Source organism: Cyprinus carpio, chromosome A1, assembly GCF_018340385.1.
Source record: "Cyprinus carpio isolate SPL01 chromosome A1, ASM1834038v1, whole genome shotgun sequence".
Taxonomy (NCBI): domain Eukaryota; kingdom Metazoa; phylum Chordata; class Actinopteri; order Cypriniformes; family Cyprinidae; genus Cyprinus; species Cyprinus carpio.
Window position 1 is genome coordinate 15981237 of NC_056572.1, and position 17294 is coordinate 15998530.

Genomic DNA, 17294 nt, shown 5'->3' on the forward strand with positions numbered 1-17294 from the left:
TTTTTGTTTTTCTCGCCACCAAAAAAAATTTATAAATAAATTTAGGTTTGACAGATGTCTCACACTCATGGACAAACGTTAAAGCAGAGAGCCTCAATGCTGTTTCAGCTGTATTCAGAACATATACCATATACTACAGTATTGGAACCAGGGCCGGACCTCCAGGAGATATTATAATACATGTCAGTGTTTATGTATTTTTCTGAAATGGCTAAAAGGCTGTTTTTCAAACAGATGAACCATCATTTCAATTCAACAGTCAATAATGCCAGTGTTTATTCGCAAGAACAAAATACAGTAAAATTCGTTTTGCAACAAACATGCCTTGTTTTCCCATGCACTTTTCTCTCTAAATTAATTTAAAGATTATTTATACATTTCTTTTACATATGCACCAGTGTGACATTTGCACGATTTTTTTTTTTTTTTTTTGAGTGATGTTTTGGGTTATACACAGTCTTTGCAAACTTAATGGATAAATAAAAAGCGTTTGATTCTATATTCTCATCACACCCATCACAAGCATATTGTGAATATTTGATATGGCCTTATGTAACATAAACTGATTGAAGGACAGAGTTGTCTTTGTTTTCATGTGTCCCTTGTATAAATGTCATATTGCTTGTTCTCTATTTTTTTGTGCTCCAATTAGCCGTGGCTCATACTGTTGTCATCCAGTTTTATTCACAACTATAGATCTGCAAAGCTCACATGGTGCACACTGATGTGGCAGGCATTGAGAGGCAAGCTTTCAAACGAGCCGCAGGTTTGTGTTCTGAATGGGAGGCTTTGTTGGCTGTAACATGCGTGTCAGCAGGTGAGGGATGCTCGTGGCCAGCACAACAACAACTTGTATAATCAGGATGAGTTTGTGCAAAACCTCCCTGTAGGGCTGGCCCATAATCATCCAATATTCAGGATAAAATTTCGAGAATTTGTCAGATTTAAGCCACAATATCTCAATGATTTGAATGCGTTTTTTCAATTGGGTGTCGCAGGTGCTGTTAGACTAGTTTCACAATTATTAACAATCTTGTGTCCAGTGAGTTTGAGTGGTTTATATTTGAGATTTCAGTGAATCATTTCTCTGTCTGTTTCAATGAATCACTTCAAAAGTCTGATTTAAATTGTTCAAACTTTTTATTTGCATTATCAACCAGAAATGTTCACAAAAATCTCAATGACATTTTTCCATATAAGACAGTAATTCATTACTGTTTATTGCTGCATATAATTAAAAATTAATAAATATTATTCATCATCAACAATTAAAGGTGCAGTGTGTAATTTTAAGCGGCATCTAGGATGAGGTTGCAAATTGCAACCAACAGCTCAGTCCCCCGCTCACCCATCTTGTCTTTGTACACCTCTGAAAACATAGTTATGTATATTATATTGCATTTTTGTAAATAGATCGTTGGAAATATTACAGATTGCACCTTTAAAGGTGCAGTAGGAGATATTGGAAAATGCTAACTTTAGCCTGATAGCACTGAAAGCACTCTCCCTGCAAATCGCCGTCCAAAGCCACGCCTCCTGAATGCATGATCCTGGTCCTCTGACGACCAGAGACAACATTACTACAATACAAAATGTGTCATTCACTGGTGAGAAAACTATAGTACAGTTAGTAACACTACTACAATACCAATGAAGGAAGGAAGGAGGGTCAGGTTGTTGATGTTTGCCTGCCATTCTCTCTCTGTCTGCACAGCGTACGTGAACGCGCTGATGACTCATCACGACTGCACTAACAAGATGCACACAAATACACAAATACACATGCAGACAGGAAAGCATAAAACAAATCATAACCTAACAACCCGAACATTACGATTGGACGAACATATCTTGGTCCTACGTCTTCTACAGAATATATAAATACATTTAGACCACTTAAATGATTGCTGGATGTGAAGAGACTTTCAACCAGCATAACAAAATATGTTTCTGAAGACAATCACCTATTGCAACTTTTGTGTCAGAAATGTTCACAAAAGTCTCAAGGTTGTTATAAGCCCCTTTCAAGCAGTAATACCAGTAAATTGCCGTAAAATTATTGGAACGACTTTACTGGTAAATACAAAAATGCACTGTTCACACAGGCAATGATGTTGCTTCCTTTTACTGGTAAAACACCATTCACACATCAGTTACAAAATACCGGTAAAGTCTGAGACATCCCATTGGCCCAGAGTAGACGTCTTACGTCAGTGCTTTCTGAGCTTGTACGTACTCAAGCGTTAATCTTCATTCTGTGTTCACACAGTGCAGAATACTGGTGATGGTATTTACCAGTATTTTTGAAAAGGTCCTGTTCACACATGATCTCTTAACGGTAATATACAGTAATTTAACAGTAAAGACTGTATGTGTGAAAGGGGCTATTAAGTAAAACTGAAACTAAAATTAAAACTATAAAAAATATATTTTCTTTACGTGAAATAAAATATGAATATATTCAGCAAGTTGCTAAGGCAACATTTCTCATTTTAATTACTAAAAATGTAAAAAAAAAAAAATTAAGTCAAAATTTAAACCACTAAAAATGACAAAAACACAATAAAATGACTAAAGCATTAGCTAAAATTTAAATATAAAAAAATTCAAAATATTATAAAAAAAAACAAAAAAAAGCACCTACAATGAACACAAAAATAACAAAAAACACCCATCTCACCATTCCAATTTTAAAAATTTAAAAATAAAGTATAAAAACAATATGTACATACTACAATATTGCTGTTTAATGATGCATATAAATTAAAAAAAATACATTTGAAGAAAGAATAAATTTGTCATGAATGATTCATTTGCGTTATCACTCAGTGATATTCATAGTCTCAGGTCTCGATGTGTCTTGAATCTTTTGATAAAACGTGGGTAAATACTGCTTTTGGTGCTTATAAATGTATGAAATGCAAAATAAAAAAGTATAAATATTCATAGTTTACTAAAAAAAAAAAACTGTTTTTAATTAGATTTTAGTGTATTTTCATGCATTAAACGCCCTTTTAAGAGCAAATATGTCAATAACATCATATATATCTTGCATGGAATTCATGTAATGGAATTCATTTGGCACATTTAGTTCTAATGCATAAAAAAAGTAAAATATTATTCATTGACAAATTGAAAAATGTTTTTGTTTTTGAAAAAACATTTTGCCTGATGGGTGATATATATAATAATACACCAGTGGGTTTTTCATTTTCTTAAGTTCTGTTTTTGCGTTGTTTAATCAAGATTTATCCTTTTAACAGGACTGTTGTGTTAAACCCATTTAGTTGTAATGCATCAACTGCAGTAATTGTAGCTTTAGGATTGCAGATGTCTTGTGGTCTCGTGGGTTTTTCCTCACGGCCATTCTATATATAGCGTTTCTCTGGAGAGCGAGTGAGCGAGAGAGAGAGAGAGCCGGGGTGTGGCACACTGTCTCTGCTCTCCTTCCTCAGCATTTCCAACCTTCCTCTCATTCTTCTGTCAGGTTTCATCATAAAATCTGTCTTTTGTTGAGGTGTTTCATAAATGAGATGATGTGTTTTGAAATTTTAGAGTAGAAAGACAATCTTTCGAAAAATAACTTGTGATTTTTCTAATTTTTACTTAGAAACATTTTTTGCTCAGAAATGACTAGTAAATTTTACAGATAATTACAAAGAAACGGCAAGTAGCACTGAATTAAACATGATCTTTTGAAATAGAAGGACTGAAATGGTATTCAGTAATCCTTTGAAAAATTGCTTGTGGTCTTTCTAAAATCGCTTTGGATTAAAAAAATCTTCTAAATGAAGAAATGTAACTTAAATGTAGCTCTACTTTGGAATGATTTTCACATAGAAATTACTAGTAAATTTCGCAAATAATTAAAAAATGGCAAGTAACATAGAATTAATGTGAAATATTGAAGTAGTAAGACTAGAATAGAAAAATTGCTTGTGATTTTTCTAATTTTAAAGTCACTTTGGATTGCTAAATCCAGTGTTTGCTAAATCAGGGCTCGACAATATGTCACTGTTTATCATTTGCACAAAGATTAATATTTGTTTTTAAGCCTTTAAGCAAGACGCTAAGACAACTCCATTCAGTACTCACGCGCTGTGTTCTGTGTGTACAGCACACACAGAGATACGCATCTTGAACAGAAAAATACATAAGTGTATCAAAATATCTATCTTGGCGAGTAACTTTAACTATGATTAATCTATATTTAATTTATACAGTGGAGTACACACGCACCGGTCGACTGGACATTTTTTGTTTTATTTCAACCGATTTGTGTTCGGGACTTAACAGAGGCCAGAGATGCAAAGTGGAGAAAATACTGAGCAAGCTTTCACTTTAGCAATAAAAAAAAAAAAAAAAAAAAAACAGTATTTTCTTCAATAACCCTTTAAAAGGGATTCCATTCAGTTTTTTTAGTCACTTTGGATAAATGTAAATAAAATGTATTTGATTTAAAAACACAATTTCTGCATTAAATAATAGTGCATTTGTAATTGAACAAGGCGAGAATACAATCTTTCTTCACTGTTGTGGCACATGGGCGGCTCTTTCTGCTTCCTCCTCCTGTTTACTCCCAAAGCGGACGTCCACTTTTTGTGCAGACACAAATGTGTGTGTGTGTCTGTACACTCTCACAGATTCATCTGGATAGCGTTTGTAAGTAATTTGTCTGTTTGACGGTGACCTACATTTGCAGAGAGGGCAGAAGCATTTGAAGGATTATTGTTTTGTCCCTCTCTCTCAGATATGAACACACGTACTGCTTATTGTGATTGTTTTACTGTGGTATAAAAACACCAGGGATCATTTTATGGTGTGAATTTGGGCAGAAGAATATTGATTCAATGAAAGCATGTTTTTGGAGGAGTAAAAGCTCAAGCAGGTTTGTTCATGTGAATATGAAGTCAGATGTGAATGTGATCTCAGAGTTTGACTGTCACTCCATCATCCATCAGTCTCAGATCTCATATACAGTATTATCCTTGGATAAGTGACATATCATAGACAGTATCAGGACTGACTAATCTAATCATATTTAAATTGTTGTGTTGATTGGATTACGCTGATATTGGATACCAGGCTTCTGAAATAGTAAACAGTTATTCATCATTTTTACTGCACGTTATCATATTTTGATGCCTGATTTCACTTAGGAATATAAAATCTATTCTATTTATATCACATAAAATTTAAAGTGTATACAATTTCAGATTGATTTTATGAATTTTTACAATATATAATATACAATAAAATGTACATTTATGTTCAGTTGTTCTTCATTTTGTCGTAATGTAGTGCTGTTGATTCAATTCAAATTGCATTTCAACAAAAGCAGTTTTTTAGATGTTACCATATACACATTTTTATGTTACCTCAAACTTGTTTAAAACAAAATACAACGTAACAAATACAACGTAAGCTTTTTCTGCTGAACATTATCATGTTTTAATGCCCGGTTTCATGCAGGTATATAAAATATATTTATAATCGCACAATTTTAAATGCATACAATTTCAGACTGATTCAGTTTTATTTTAATTATGTATAGATAATACTGCATAGATAATGTCAATAATAATAATATTGTAAATTAATGCGCAGTTGTTCATTATTTTGTTGTAATAGAGTACAGTTGATTCAGTCATGTTAAATAATATATTTAATGTCTCTTTTAGCTAAGCTCTTTTAGTTACCAAATCTACATTTTTATGTTACCTCATAAGCATTTTTTTTGTTTGTTTTATATCAAAATCAATTATAAAACAATGTAAATATAAAAAGTACCACGTCATTTATTTTTTCTATTTAACATTATAATGATTTGATGGCTGATTTCACTACAAAAATGTATAATTTTAAGAATTCTGTATGTTTTTGAGTAAATATTGGGTATTAGTTAAATGCAAATGAAGTCTCAGTTGTATCAGTATTACATATAAGCATGTATTTCATATGCAGTAATTATTATAATGTTGTGATGTCTGTCATCTGTGGATCTGATATGGAGAGATTTAGAAAATCCCCTTTCTCCCAGAGGACACTGGGGTTAATGGGCTGACCGTCGCCATGGCAGCAGAGCAGGGTGGGGGTGGGGTGCTGCCGTGGCAACAGTCTCTGTGGGAACAGACGTCTTTATCACACAGTGTGTGTGTGTGTGAGAGAGAGAGAGAGTTTGTGTGTGTGTTTGTGTGTGTGTTGACTGATCTGTAATCAGTGTATCACACACACCCTGAAGATCTGGCATCGACCAGGAGCAGATATTATCGCACACACACTTGTAATCAGTGTCATGTTGCCTTGTCAGTCGCGATGACTCCGTGATCTCCATATCCTTGTCCTCGTCTGTCTGTCTCTCTGTCTTTCTCTCTCTCTCTGGGGTGTTATTCTGGCCTGTCTGTCTGTTAGTGGGCTCACGCAGGTCCTGTGCAGCTATGATAAAAACCCGTGCCGATCACAGCGCTGTATTTGCATGTAAATGTGATGAGAGCTCAGCAGATGGTTGGACGTTCATCAAACCATCACGCACAGGTCATACGAGACTGAACTAGCCTGACTGACCAATCACATGGCTCCACTGAGGGTCAGTGTGATGTCATAGATGCTGCTATGGTATTTAAGTGGACAGTGTGTGAAAGTTTAGTTGATGCGTTCATTTATACATTAGTTTAGAGTCTGAATGAGCACTTTTATTATATTAGTTTGTGTATTTTGGTTCATGATGTGTATCTGTTTACACTGATGCATACTGATTCATTCATTTGATCCGGATGAAATGAATCATCTGATCTTATTCTTTGTGTCCATCAAGAGCCAAATAAAAGAAAAGTCTTTTCAGTTCAGTATGTGTTTGAGTGTGGAAGTGAATTGATCTGGTTTGTTTTTATACTATTATTCCAGTGGCTGATTGCAGTAGTTAATGTTCAAACTCATAATTCAACACAGTTACTGTCATATTCAAGTTGTTTAACCAGATATTTGCTTAGTGTTTGATTTTTAACAAGCTTCACTTAAGCTTCCTTAAGGTCCTGAGAGGAATTTATTTATTTTTTTATTTTTTTTATTTTTTTGTACCTAGTGCATAAATATTTGAAGCTTGGGAGCACAGAGAAAAAAGTAATATAGGTCTCATTTTAAAAAAAAAACATATCAGAACAATTTTAAATAAAAAAAAAAGTTTAAAAAGTGAAACCAAAAAAAAAAGTTATAATTTATGAAAAATATAAAATATATATTTTATGAAACATGTTGAACTCTATACCTGCTAGAAAATCAAAGCCATAAATCTAAACCAGTTGTGTTCCAAATCTGAGGTTGATATCTCAAAAAATTACCTTTCAGTAAGATTTTGTTTGGGTGCAGTACCACATTTTCTCCATTAGATGCCAGCAAAACTCGCTGATGCACACAGTGGTTGGATTGTTGTTTTGCAGTTTTTTTTTCTCTCAAATTTTACAACACCTCACAATTTTTTTTTTAGGACACACATATAAACCACACTCTGACATCCAAACCAACACACCCACACAATTATAGCCGCATTATTTATCCAGTTGGCTCTATAATATGCAGAAGCAGAAAACAGGAATAAAGCAAATATTTGCTTTATAGGCCAAACCTGATAAAATGGCACCATCTAGTAAAAAAATTGTAATGCCTCGCCAACAGAATTAAAGCCTATTAACAAAAATTGCATTATTTTACAGTTAAATGGCACTGCGGTTAAAAATAGGAGTTTTAATGGGTTTCAATGGGGACATTTTTGTCCTTGAGGTCCTGAGAGGAAAAAGTTTGTGTACCAAGTGCAAAACAGATTTATTAAAGGAAATGGAAGCAAAATAGTAAAATTCCCATAAAAATACACACCTCTGCCAAAATTTATGCAGTTGGCAATAACACAAACAAAACGATCATAATAGCAAAACTGAAAAGGACAGAAAATGTCCAAAAGGTCACACACGGGTTAAGAAAACTGTTTTCTTCAGATGTTGCTCTTTCATGGCTTGGAATGCATGTTTACTTCTTATCATTATTATCAATTATTATCAATTATGTTGACTGTAAGTGCTCACATTGTCTTATTTGTTTCTCCTACAATTCCTGTGCAGAAATCAAAACCGAGACAACCCAGAGATATAGTTAACTGAAACTAAAAATTTAAATACTCCAACTTAAACTTAAATTAAAATAGACAAAGAAAATATAATAATAATAATTAAAATGAATAAAAAACTATAATAGCATCTCATTGATGCTAAAATAACTCTTACTTCAAAGCTTTCAAATGTGAAGCAGCTCAGATCTTTTGATGAGAAATGTTTGACTTTCTACTAAGATCTCTAACTTTGGTATCTTGGCAAATGCAGAGATCTGAAACTCTAGAGGAGACAGGTGAGATTACTGGGCTTCTTCTTTTTCAGGAGGAACATCTGAGAAGCAGGAGAGACTTCAGCTAAAGTCCCCATTGATCTTGTGTGATTTTCTTAGGATTTGTAGGCAAATAAACAACTCAAACAAGAAACTGATAAAGCTGTTGTTAGCAGTGGAGAACAGAGGTCAGAGGTCGTGCTTATGGTCAGCAGGTGTGATCAGACAGCCTCACCCATGGCCTGTCAGTCATGCCCACCAGCTCTTGTACAGTTTGTGTGAATCACTTCAGCAATGATTCACTAATCCAGTATTCATGTTTATAAAGCTATCATCACATTCAGAGATCTCACTGTCCAGGAATGTGTGTGTGATGCTGAAGTTGTCTGTAGGGGGCGTGGCTTCAGCAAAATGATTGACACTTGACTGTGGGCGGCACTCAAATCATTATGACTCTGACCAGCAGCTTTATGGGAGTTTATCTCTTATCCCTAGCTGACCCTGTGATCCCAGACATGTCCGCGTGTTGGAACGGCATGTGCTGCTGGCGTGTGAAGAAACGCCTGCGTTCAGAAGGATTTGAATGTTTGTGTGTTTGTACCCACTTAACCATATTTTGGAGACAAATTTGTACCCAGAAGTGAGTTAAGCCTGACAAGACCTCCTATTGGGGATGTCCTTATTGATAAAACACTATAAATATAAATAGAAAAAATGTCTGTTACGGTTAGTGTGTGAGTTAGGGTATATTATTTATAACTAGTTGTGTATAAAGACAATAGAAGTATATTGTCCCCATTTAAATTCCCAGCTGAAAGGCAATGTTCCCCCAGACTTTTTACTTATAGTTTTTAAAGGTTCTTATAACTATTTGATATACATTCTCAACATTGAGAGAAAACATTCTGAGGTCAGAATTCTCAAAATGTCCTTATTGATGTTATTTTTGTAACGTTTTTGCTTAAATAACATTCTAATCATTGGGTTATAGTAAAAGGTGTTTTGTCTAGTTCAGCTGTAGTGTCATGTAGTGCAGTATCAGTCGGCTCTCTGTTCATAACATCACAGTCTGATCACAAACAGGACATTGTTTTCTTGCCAACACGTTGCTAATAAGATTAGCGAACATAAAATAGGTCTTCCTCTTTCAGTCTGTCTGTCTGTCGCTCCCCCTCCTGCGCACGTCTTTGTCCTTCCTCAACACAATGCACTCATTCAGCTGCGTTTCTCAGCCTTACGGAAACTGTCTCACGTGGAGCTCAAAATAGACTCAGACTCCGTCAGATGGCCATCACAAATTAAACCGTGTTTGTGTGTCTTAAAAAAGCTCTCAAACAAGAGCTGTTATTAATATCGGTGGCTGGAGATGGAGACGGAGAACTCTGTTGTTTCCAGTACAATTAACAAATAACATCCTTAAACAAAGATACATTTACTTTAGAAGCTAAATAACCTTAAGATATTATGGAAAAATGTATCAAAATGAAGTGGGTTTATGCTTAAAACAAGAAAAAGTATCTGACAAAATGGTCACATCTTTTTTCTTCTTAATAAATTATATTATTCTTATCATCCTTTTATCATAAAAAAATCAAATTATTAAGAAGATTTATTTATTTAGAAAGCGAAGTTTTACCTTTTTAGTCATGCACAGCTATCTAGGTCTGTTGTGAATCTAACAAAATCGGTCATATTTCACCACACAAGGTCAAAACAAACACTTTTTCTGACACATTTTCATGAGATTCACCCATTATTATTATTTTTATTATTGTCCAGGCGTGTGTCATTCAGGCAAATCTGTGTTATAGTTTATCTCTACTAATATAATCAGCATTAGCGAGATGGATTTCCCCACTCATGCTCACGGAGTAATCGGTTACTGACCCAGGAAGTGTTTATTTACTCAGTCATGAAGCAACGTTTACTTAGTACAGTCCTGAGAGCTAATAAATGTTGAACACACAGTGCTAGAAAAGCTGATAGTGCGTGGTTTAGTTAAGGTCATCAAGGTTTAACCTGTTTAGTCTTGTGTTCTGGCACTATATCAGTGCATTCCTGGTGTTTTGGCTTCTTCCTAATCCACTGTCTGAACTAAACTTGTCCTTCAGCTCTCATGGGAACAGACTTTCCATTACTCATTTCTTTCCTGTGAGGAATATTATGGACCTTTTTCACATTTCCAGGTTTCTCAGCAGCGGAAGTCATCATAGTTGAGTTAATTTGAAGAGGGGTGAAAGGGAGAGTACCGCAAATATATTTTTTGCATTCCCATTTGCTCAAATTGCAATAGAGAAACTCCACGATAGTGTTTTCAGGACTTTCAATAAAAGGGAAAAAAAACTGAGAGACTTATAACAGCAGTCAGGAGAGAGAACAATGTCAAATTTACAGTCCCTCCCATAGACGCTGCATTCGATCATCATTCATAATAATGGAAAGTATATTTATTTACTTAGGATCTCTGGTTCCTTAATAAAATTGACAGATGTGTATTTACATGCAGCTAATTTCCATTAAAACTGGCATATTCCAGGGGGTCTGTGAAATTTCTGAGGGGACATTGCTTCAAAGTACACCCTACACCATTTTTTTTTTACTGTACTTATTAGAATTTTGGCAAATTCCATTAATATTGAAATATTGATGTGCATGTAAACAGTCACTTAAGTTTTTGAATACTATTCAGGAATCCATAGTATGCGAGTTCAACATGAAGCACGCTTGATTCCATTTCATTTGTGTAATGTTGTGTTATTCAGAGTGAAGCAAGGTATTCAGTGGGACATAAATGTACATCAGGACTCGTGTTTGATGATGTCTGTGGTTTTCTTGTGTCGCAGGTGCCGTCAGATTCTGGTACGGGGCTGCTGGCTGAGCCACAGGTCGCCATGTTCTGCGGGAAACTCAACATGCACATCAACATTCAGACCGGAAAATGGGAACCCGATCCATCCGGAACCAAGAGCTGCACTGGGACAAAAGAGGGAATCCTGCAGTACTGCCAGGAGGTGAAAACAACGTCCCTGTCATTTATTTATGACTGCAATACAAGGTCAAAGATAATAAATGAGCCTCTGAATCATCAGAGCCACTTTAACCCAGAACCACATCTGAGTTTATGAACTAAAGTACTTAAGAAGGTCTTTGCTCTCTAATGATATAATCATTCATGTGTAGTTACAATATCTTGTTATTGAGAAAATAAAGATTATATAATTTATTCAGACCTTAAATAAGACATCAAGACACCATGAATAAATAAAGCATATATAATATACAAAACGAAAGCCTGACATTTGAAATAATAGTCAGAAGAAAAACTTTGTTATTTAATTTATTTAATTGAGAATCATAAATCAGGCTTTTAGGGCTCATATTGTCTGATATAGTGAGAACATGGAGGAATAAAATGCAATTTAATTCAGAGACTCAAACTGAGCAAAAAATATAAAATTTGGTGCAGATTCTGGTGTTCTGATGCTTGTGAATGTAAATCAATGAGGTCTTTATAACAGTATAGCAGATACTTTCATACAATGACACAAATATCAGTCTTCACTCTATATCTCCAATTATATGTCTTAATAAGATGAGATTTAAATGTTTAGTTTGATGATCAAAACATATAATGCAATGAAATACAATGATGATTGAGAGATGAACAAATAATCGTTTCTCAAAAGCCTGATGATCATATTTGATACTCACTGGATAATCAAATTAAGCTAAGCTGCTTCAGTCCAGTAAGTGTTCATCTTGAAATATCATTTACAATATCACAGATGTTCTTGTTTTACTTTACTTTTTACTTTTTTTTTATTAAGTTTACTTTATAAAAATCAGTAAAGATTTTACAGCAAAAAACACATGAAGCATGAGCTGAAGGTGGACGTATGTGCAATCTTTTACTTGCTAAAAACATATAAACTATCAATCAGACAACAGAAGGCATGCAGTAGATTGTGTGCAATAGGTTTAACAGCATAGTTTTGATAATTTAGAGGCCTGAATGTGTCAAATATGATGCAGCAGGCTGTACAGTGTTGTAAGCGAGTGTGTCTGTGATGTTCAGGTGTATCCAGAGCTTCAGATCACAAACGTTGTGGAGGCCAATCAGCCCGTCAGTATCTGGGACTGGTGTAAGAAGGGCCGTAAGCAGTGCCGCAGTCACATGCACATCGTGGTGCCGTACCGCTGCCTGGGTGCGTGAGTTTCATCATACGCCCCGTGTCGTTCCCTCCTCTCCGGTTCTCATCATGTGCTCAACATGTGCGTTTGTCTTTCTGTATCAGTTGGTGAGTTTGTGAGCGACGCTCTGCTGGTTCCTGATAAGTGTAAATTCCTGCACCAGGAGCGCATGGACATGTGTGAGAGTCACCTGCACTGGCACACCGTTGCCAAAGAGGTCAGAAACCACACACTAATCAACACACACAACAACATACTCAACACACACTTCTGTTCTTTTCATATTATATGAGCTCAAACCACACATGCTCTCTGTAACAAAATGTTTTTGAAAAAAGTCTCTTCTGCTTACCCAGGCTGAATTTATTTAATAAAAAAAAAAAAAAAAATATATATATATATATATATATATATATATATATATATATATATATATATATAGTGAAATATTAGAATTAAACATTTTCTATGTGAATATATTCTAAAATGTAATTTTAATCTGTTAACTGTCATTAAAATTATGCCAGAATTCTCCAAAAATTGGCTTCATTTTATTGATTTAATATTTTTATTTGAATGAATAAGATAAATTTAATAAGTGATTGTTACAGGGTTATTATAGTTAAACCTAAAACTAAAAATAAAAAATAGGTTACTATAAAATAAATGTTCACGGAAATAAAATATTTTAAAAAATTAAAAATTATATTATTTCAGCCAGTTAACCATACATTTCTCATTTTCATTTGATTTAACCTGATGTACCAAAATAATTAAAACTGAAATGAAAATGTAAAAAAAAGTATAGATATATTTAAAAACAACAAATAGTAATGATAGTAAAAATTACAAAAAAAGACAAAAAACTAAATTGCAAAAACTTTAACATTTTAAAATTTATATAAAATATAAAAAATAAAATCTAATTAAATATATTAATAAAAACTACAATAGTATCTTATTGATACTATAACACTGATGTGTTTTCAGGAAGTCTGTAGATATTCCATCCTATATTTACATGCTTGTAAGTTAGTATGAGAGTATGTTTATCATTGTAGTTCAACAGATCAATACATTATCAAATATGTACAAACACACAAATGAATATAAACAGTGCTGTTTCACTAACACTCACAATCTGAACATATTAATGCATGTTTTTTCAGTGTGACTCTGACTGGGTTTTGAATCATTTGGAGCTGTTTCATGTTTTTGGGCTTGTGTTTGATATTGATGCTTCTCCTGTCAGTAAATGATTCTGTCCATCGCACACTCTTGTGTCTGCACAGTCTTGCGGCGACCGCAGCATGAATCTCCATGACTATGGGATGCTGTTGCCATGCGGTATTGACCGTTTCCGTGGCGTCGAGTTTGTTTGCTGCCCTGCAGAAGCGGAGAAAGAGTCAGATAGCGCAGCCGTGGAGGAGGATGATTCAGACGTGTGGTGGGGAGGAGCAGAGACCGACTACAGCGAGAACAGGTGTGTGTGCGTGCACTTAACACACAAAGAAATCATGACCCTTAGACTTTGACCCCTCGATGATTCTGAAAGAACATTTTGATGGGGCGGGGTTTATTCGGTGCCTGATTAGAAATCCTAAAATATAACGATCATATAGAAGTATATCATCTGTGCAGACCACAGAGGAGCTGATCACAGAGCCCAGGACCAGTGACGTCCATGATTATAGTCATTAGTTCTGGCTACATCTGCCACATTTTTGTGGATCACATATTAGATCACATAGTGATCATTTAGAAAAACATTTTCGTTACTTGAAATAATACAAACATTGACTGAAATTAAATATAAAAAAACATACATTTATTATGTTCCAGCTAGTTGCCAAGGCAAAATTTCTCATTTTAATTTAGTTTAACTTTACGTACTAAAATATCTAAAATGAAAACTGAAATAAAAATTAATTAAAAAAATTATATATATATATATATATATATATATATATATATACATACATACATATTTACAAAAAACTAAAAGTAATAAAAATGACAAAACCACACAACAAAATTACTAAACCTTTGAAATTAAACTGAAAACAGAACATTAAAACTAAATATTAATCAAAACAATAATTGTATCTCAGTGATACTAAAATGTGTGTGTGTGTATGTGTGTATATATATATATATATATAACATTATATAACCAAAGCTACATATTAGGTAATCAAATAAAAACATATAACATAAGCATAATATTCACAGGTAAACCGATAATCACAATCATGTCAGACCGTTATTGAAAAAAAAGAAGTATTAATCCTATAATGATGTTCAATTGTTTATTTATTATTTTAATGATTTATTATTCTTTATAGTAATTCAAGAGTAATAAGAATACATTTATATTATTATTATTATTATTATTATTATTATTATTATTATTATTATTATTATTAAAAACTTTTAATATCCAGATAAACTAAAAATTAAATTAAACATAATAATACTCATATTCATGATCCATTTTTTGTTTGATTTGGTTTGGATTTGAGTGTAGACTAGACTATGTTTTCAAAGTGAAACACATTCTCATACTAACTGACATGTTTGTATATAGGATGGAATATTTACAGATTTCCTGTTTTTTTTATTAGTGAAAAGGGGACTTGATTTGATGCCTGATTGAATGGTGAAGTGTCTCTATATGACAGATGGTTGAAGTATTGTGATGAAGGATTATGAAGATGCTTTCTGTCATTGTGATTTGATGGCTGTGTTTTCCTCCAGCATGACGCGAGACGCAGGATCTGAACCCACGGTGGTGGAGAATGATGAGGATCCAGACGAGGAAGAGGAGGAGGTTCTGGACAACGATCAGGACGGAGACGGAGACGAGGATGAGAAAGAGGCTGAGGACGACGAGATTGTGGACGAGCGCCATGACAGCAGCCAGAGCACCAGCATCGCCATGACGACCACCACCACCACCACCACAGAGTCAGTAGAGGAGGTGGTGAGAGGTGAGTGACATCCAATCACGTTCAGTGTTCACTCATCAGATGCTGACAGATGCCAGTCTTCACGCGTGCGTGTGTGTGTGTATCCCATCAGAGGTGTGTTTTGCGAGTGCAGAGACGGGCCCCTGTAGGGCCATGTTGCCCCGCTGGTATTTTGTGCGTGAGGAGGGCCGCTGTGCTCCCTTCATCTACGGAGGCTGCGGAGGAAACCGCAATAACTTTGAGTCGGAGGAGTACTGTCTGTCTGTCTGCAGCAGCGTGTGTAAGTGACCGGGTGTGCCACTAACACTGATGAACATGCATTTTCTCGCCCTCATGACTTTCAAAAAGTGGAACACAAAAGAAGACGTTTAGAGGGATGTTCACACTGCTCTGACGAAAACATGAAAGCCACATGAAGGACAGTAATACTTAAACTCCTTTGAGAAACTTGTTTAATTCCTTTTTAAAAGGTTTTTGACCAAGTAAAACCAAATGTAGTCTTTTTGGTGCCTGATTAGGTTAATTTTTTTAATTAGGTTTTATTTTTGAATAACTTAACTTGGCTCTCATCAGTAACATAGCCATGGAAGCTGGCATAGCATTAAAAAGGAAGAATAAAAGTATCATAACAATTGTCCATCTGACTTGTGCACAATATTTCAGATCTCCTGAAGTCATATTATGATGAAGAAGTGCACTTAATCGCAGTGAAAGTGCACTTCTAAAGTACTTTAAATCTTCAGAGTATATTCTTAAGATCTGTACTTGCAGGTAATAATATTAATGAATTGAAAGACCTAAGTGTGCTTAAAGACAGACACTTTCATTATGGTTTCTTTTAAAAAGTGTTGAAGCTTATTTCCATCACAGAATAATTTATTCTGTTTATTTATTATTTAATGTTTCTGACAATTATCTCACAATTCTGACAATTTTTTTTCTCACTATGAGTTTAAATCTCACAAATTTGATTTAAAAATTGGGTGGAAAAAATTCAGAATTGTGCGATATAAAATAATAATTGTGTGGAAAAAGACCAGAAACTCCATCTCCATGGTGGAAAACTATGGAGACAGATTAGTCTCAAATATAATTCACGCAAAAAACACGATTCACATGCATGAAACCTAATTCACGTACACACAAAAAAAATTCACGTGCGTGCAAAAAAAAATATATTCACAAAAAGCAATTCACAAGGCGCAAAATAAAATTATATATTCATAAAATACATTTCACAAATGCAAAACACAATTCGTAGATATACAACTGTGCACAAAAAACCTTTGAATGTTTAGAATGTACGAGTGTCTGAATGTACAAATCGTCATTTACTACGATTCCACTCGGATTTGTGTGTGTGTGTTTTTGAGTCTTTCCTGGCAGAACTCTCTTCCCACGTGGGTCTGTCGTACTCTTTAGCCAATCAGATGCGAGCTTACCATTCAACCAATCATATCATAAGCCACTGAGAGTGCATTCAAGGAGCACGATTCTGCGCACCTTTTGCACAATATGGATTAATTAGAACGGAAATTAAGCCTTTACATCAGAAATCCCATAGACAGTAAAAGAAATGGACACAGCGACCCAATTGGAACTCATTTGAGACAAGTGAAGCCCATTTTTAGCGATTTTTAGAACTTCCGTTTCTGACGCGCAGACTCAAACTAAGCTAGATGACGTCAGCAACCTGTCTGACAGATGTAAATCTTCTAGTAGCTGTGCGTGCAAACTGCCATCGTTAATCTTGCAGAGACGGCG

At 34.6% G+C, this 17294-nt stretch overlaps 1 protein-coding gene across 2 annotated transcripts in view; it reads left to right on the forward strand.

Annotated features, from left to right (window-relative positions):
- Positions 1-17294, forward strand: part of appa (amyloid beta (A4) precursor protein a) — a 35095-nt gene that overhangs the window by 1554 nt on the left and 16247 nt on the right. The window contains exons 2-7 of one of the 2 annotated variants that reach the window (XM_042749744.1): positions 11214-11381; positions 12446-12575; positions 12666-12778; positions 13854-14044; positions 15319-15551; positions 15643-15810. In XM_042749744.1, coding sequence (XP_042605678.1) covers positions 11214-11381; positions 12446-12575; positions 12666-12778; positions 13854-14044; positions 15319-15551; positions 15643-15810 — 1003 coding nt within the window. The remainder of the gene's footprint in view (positions 1-11213; positions 11382-12445; positions 12576-12665; positions 12779-13853; positions 14045-15318; positions 15552-15642; positions 15811-17294) is intronic. The other variant, XM_042749803.1, reaches the window with a different exon arrangement.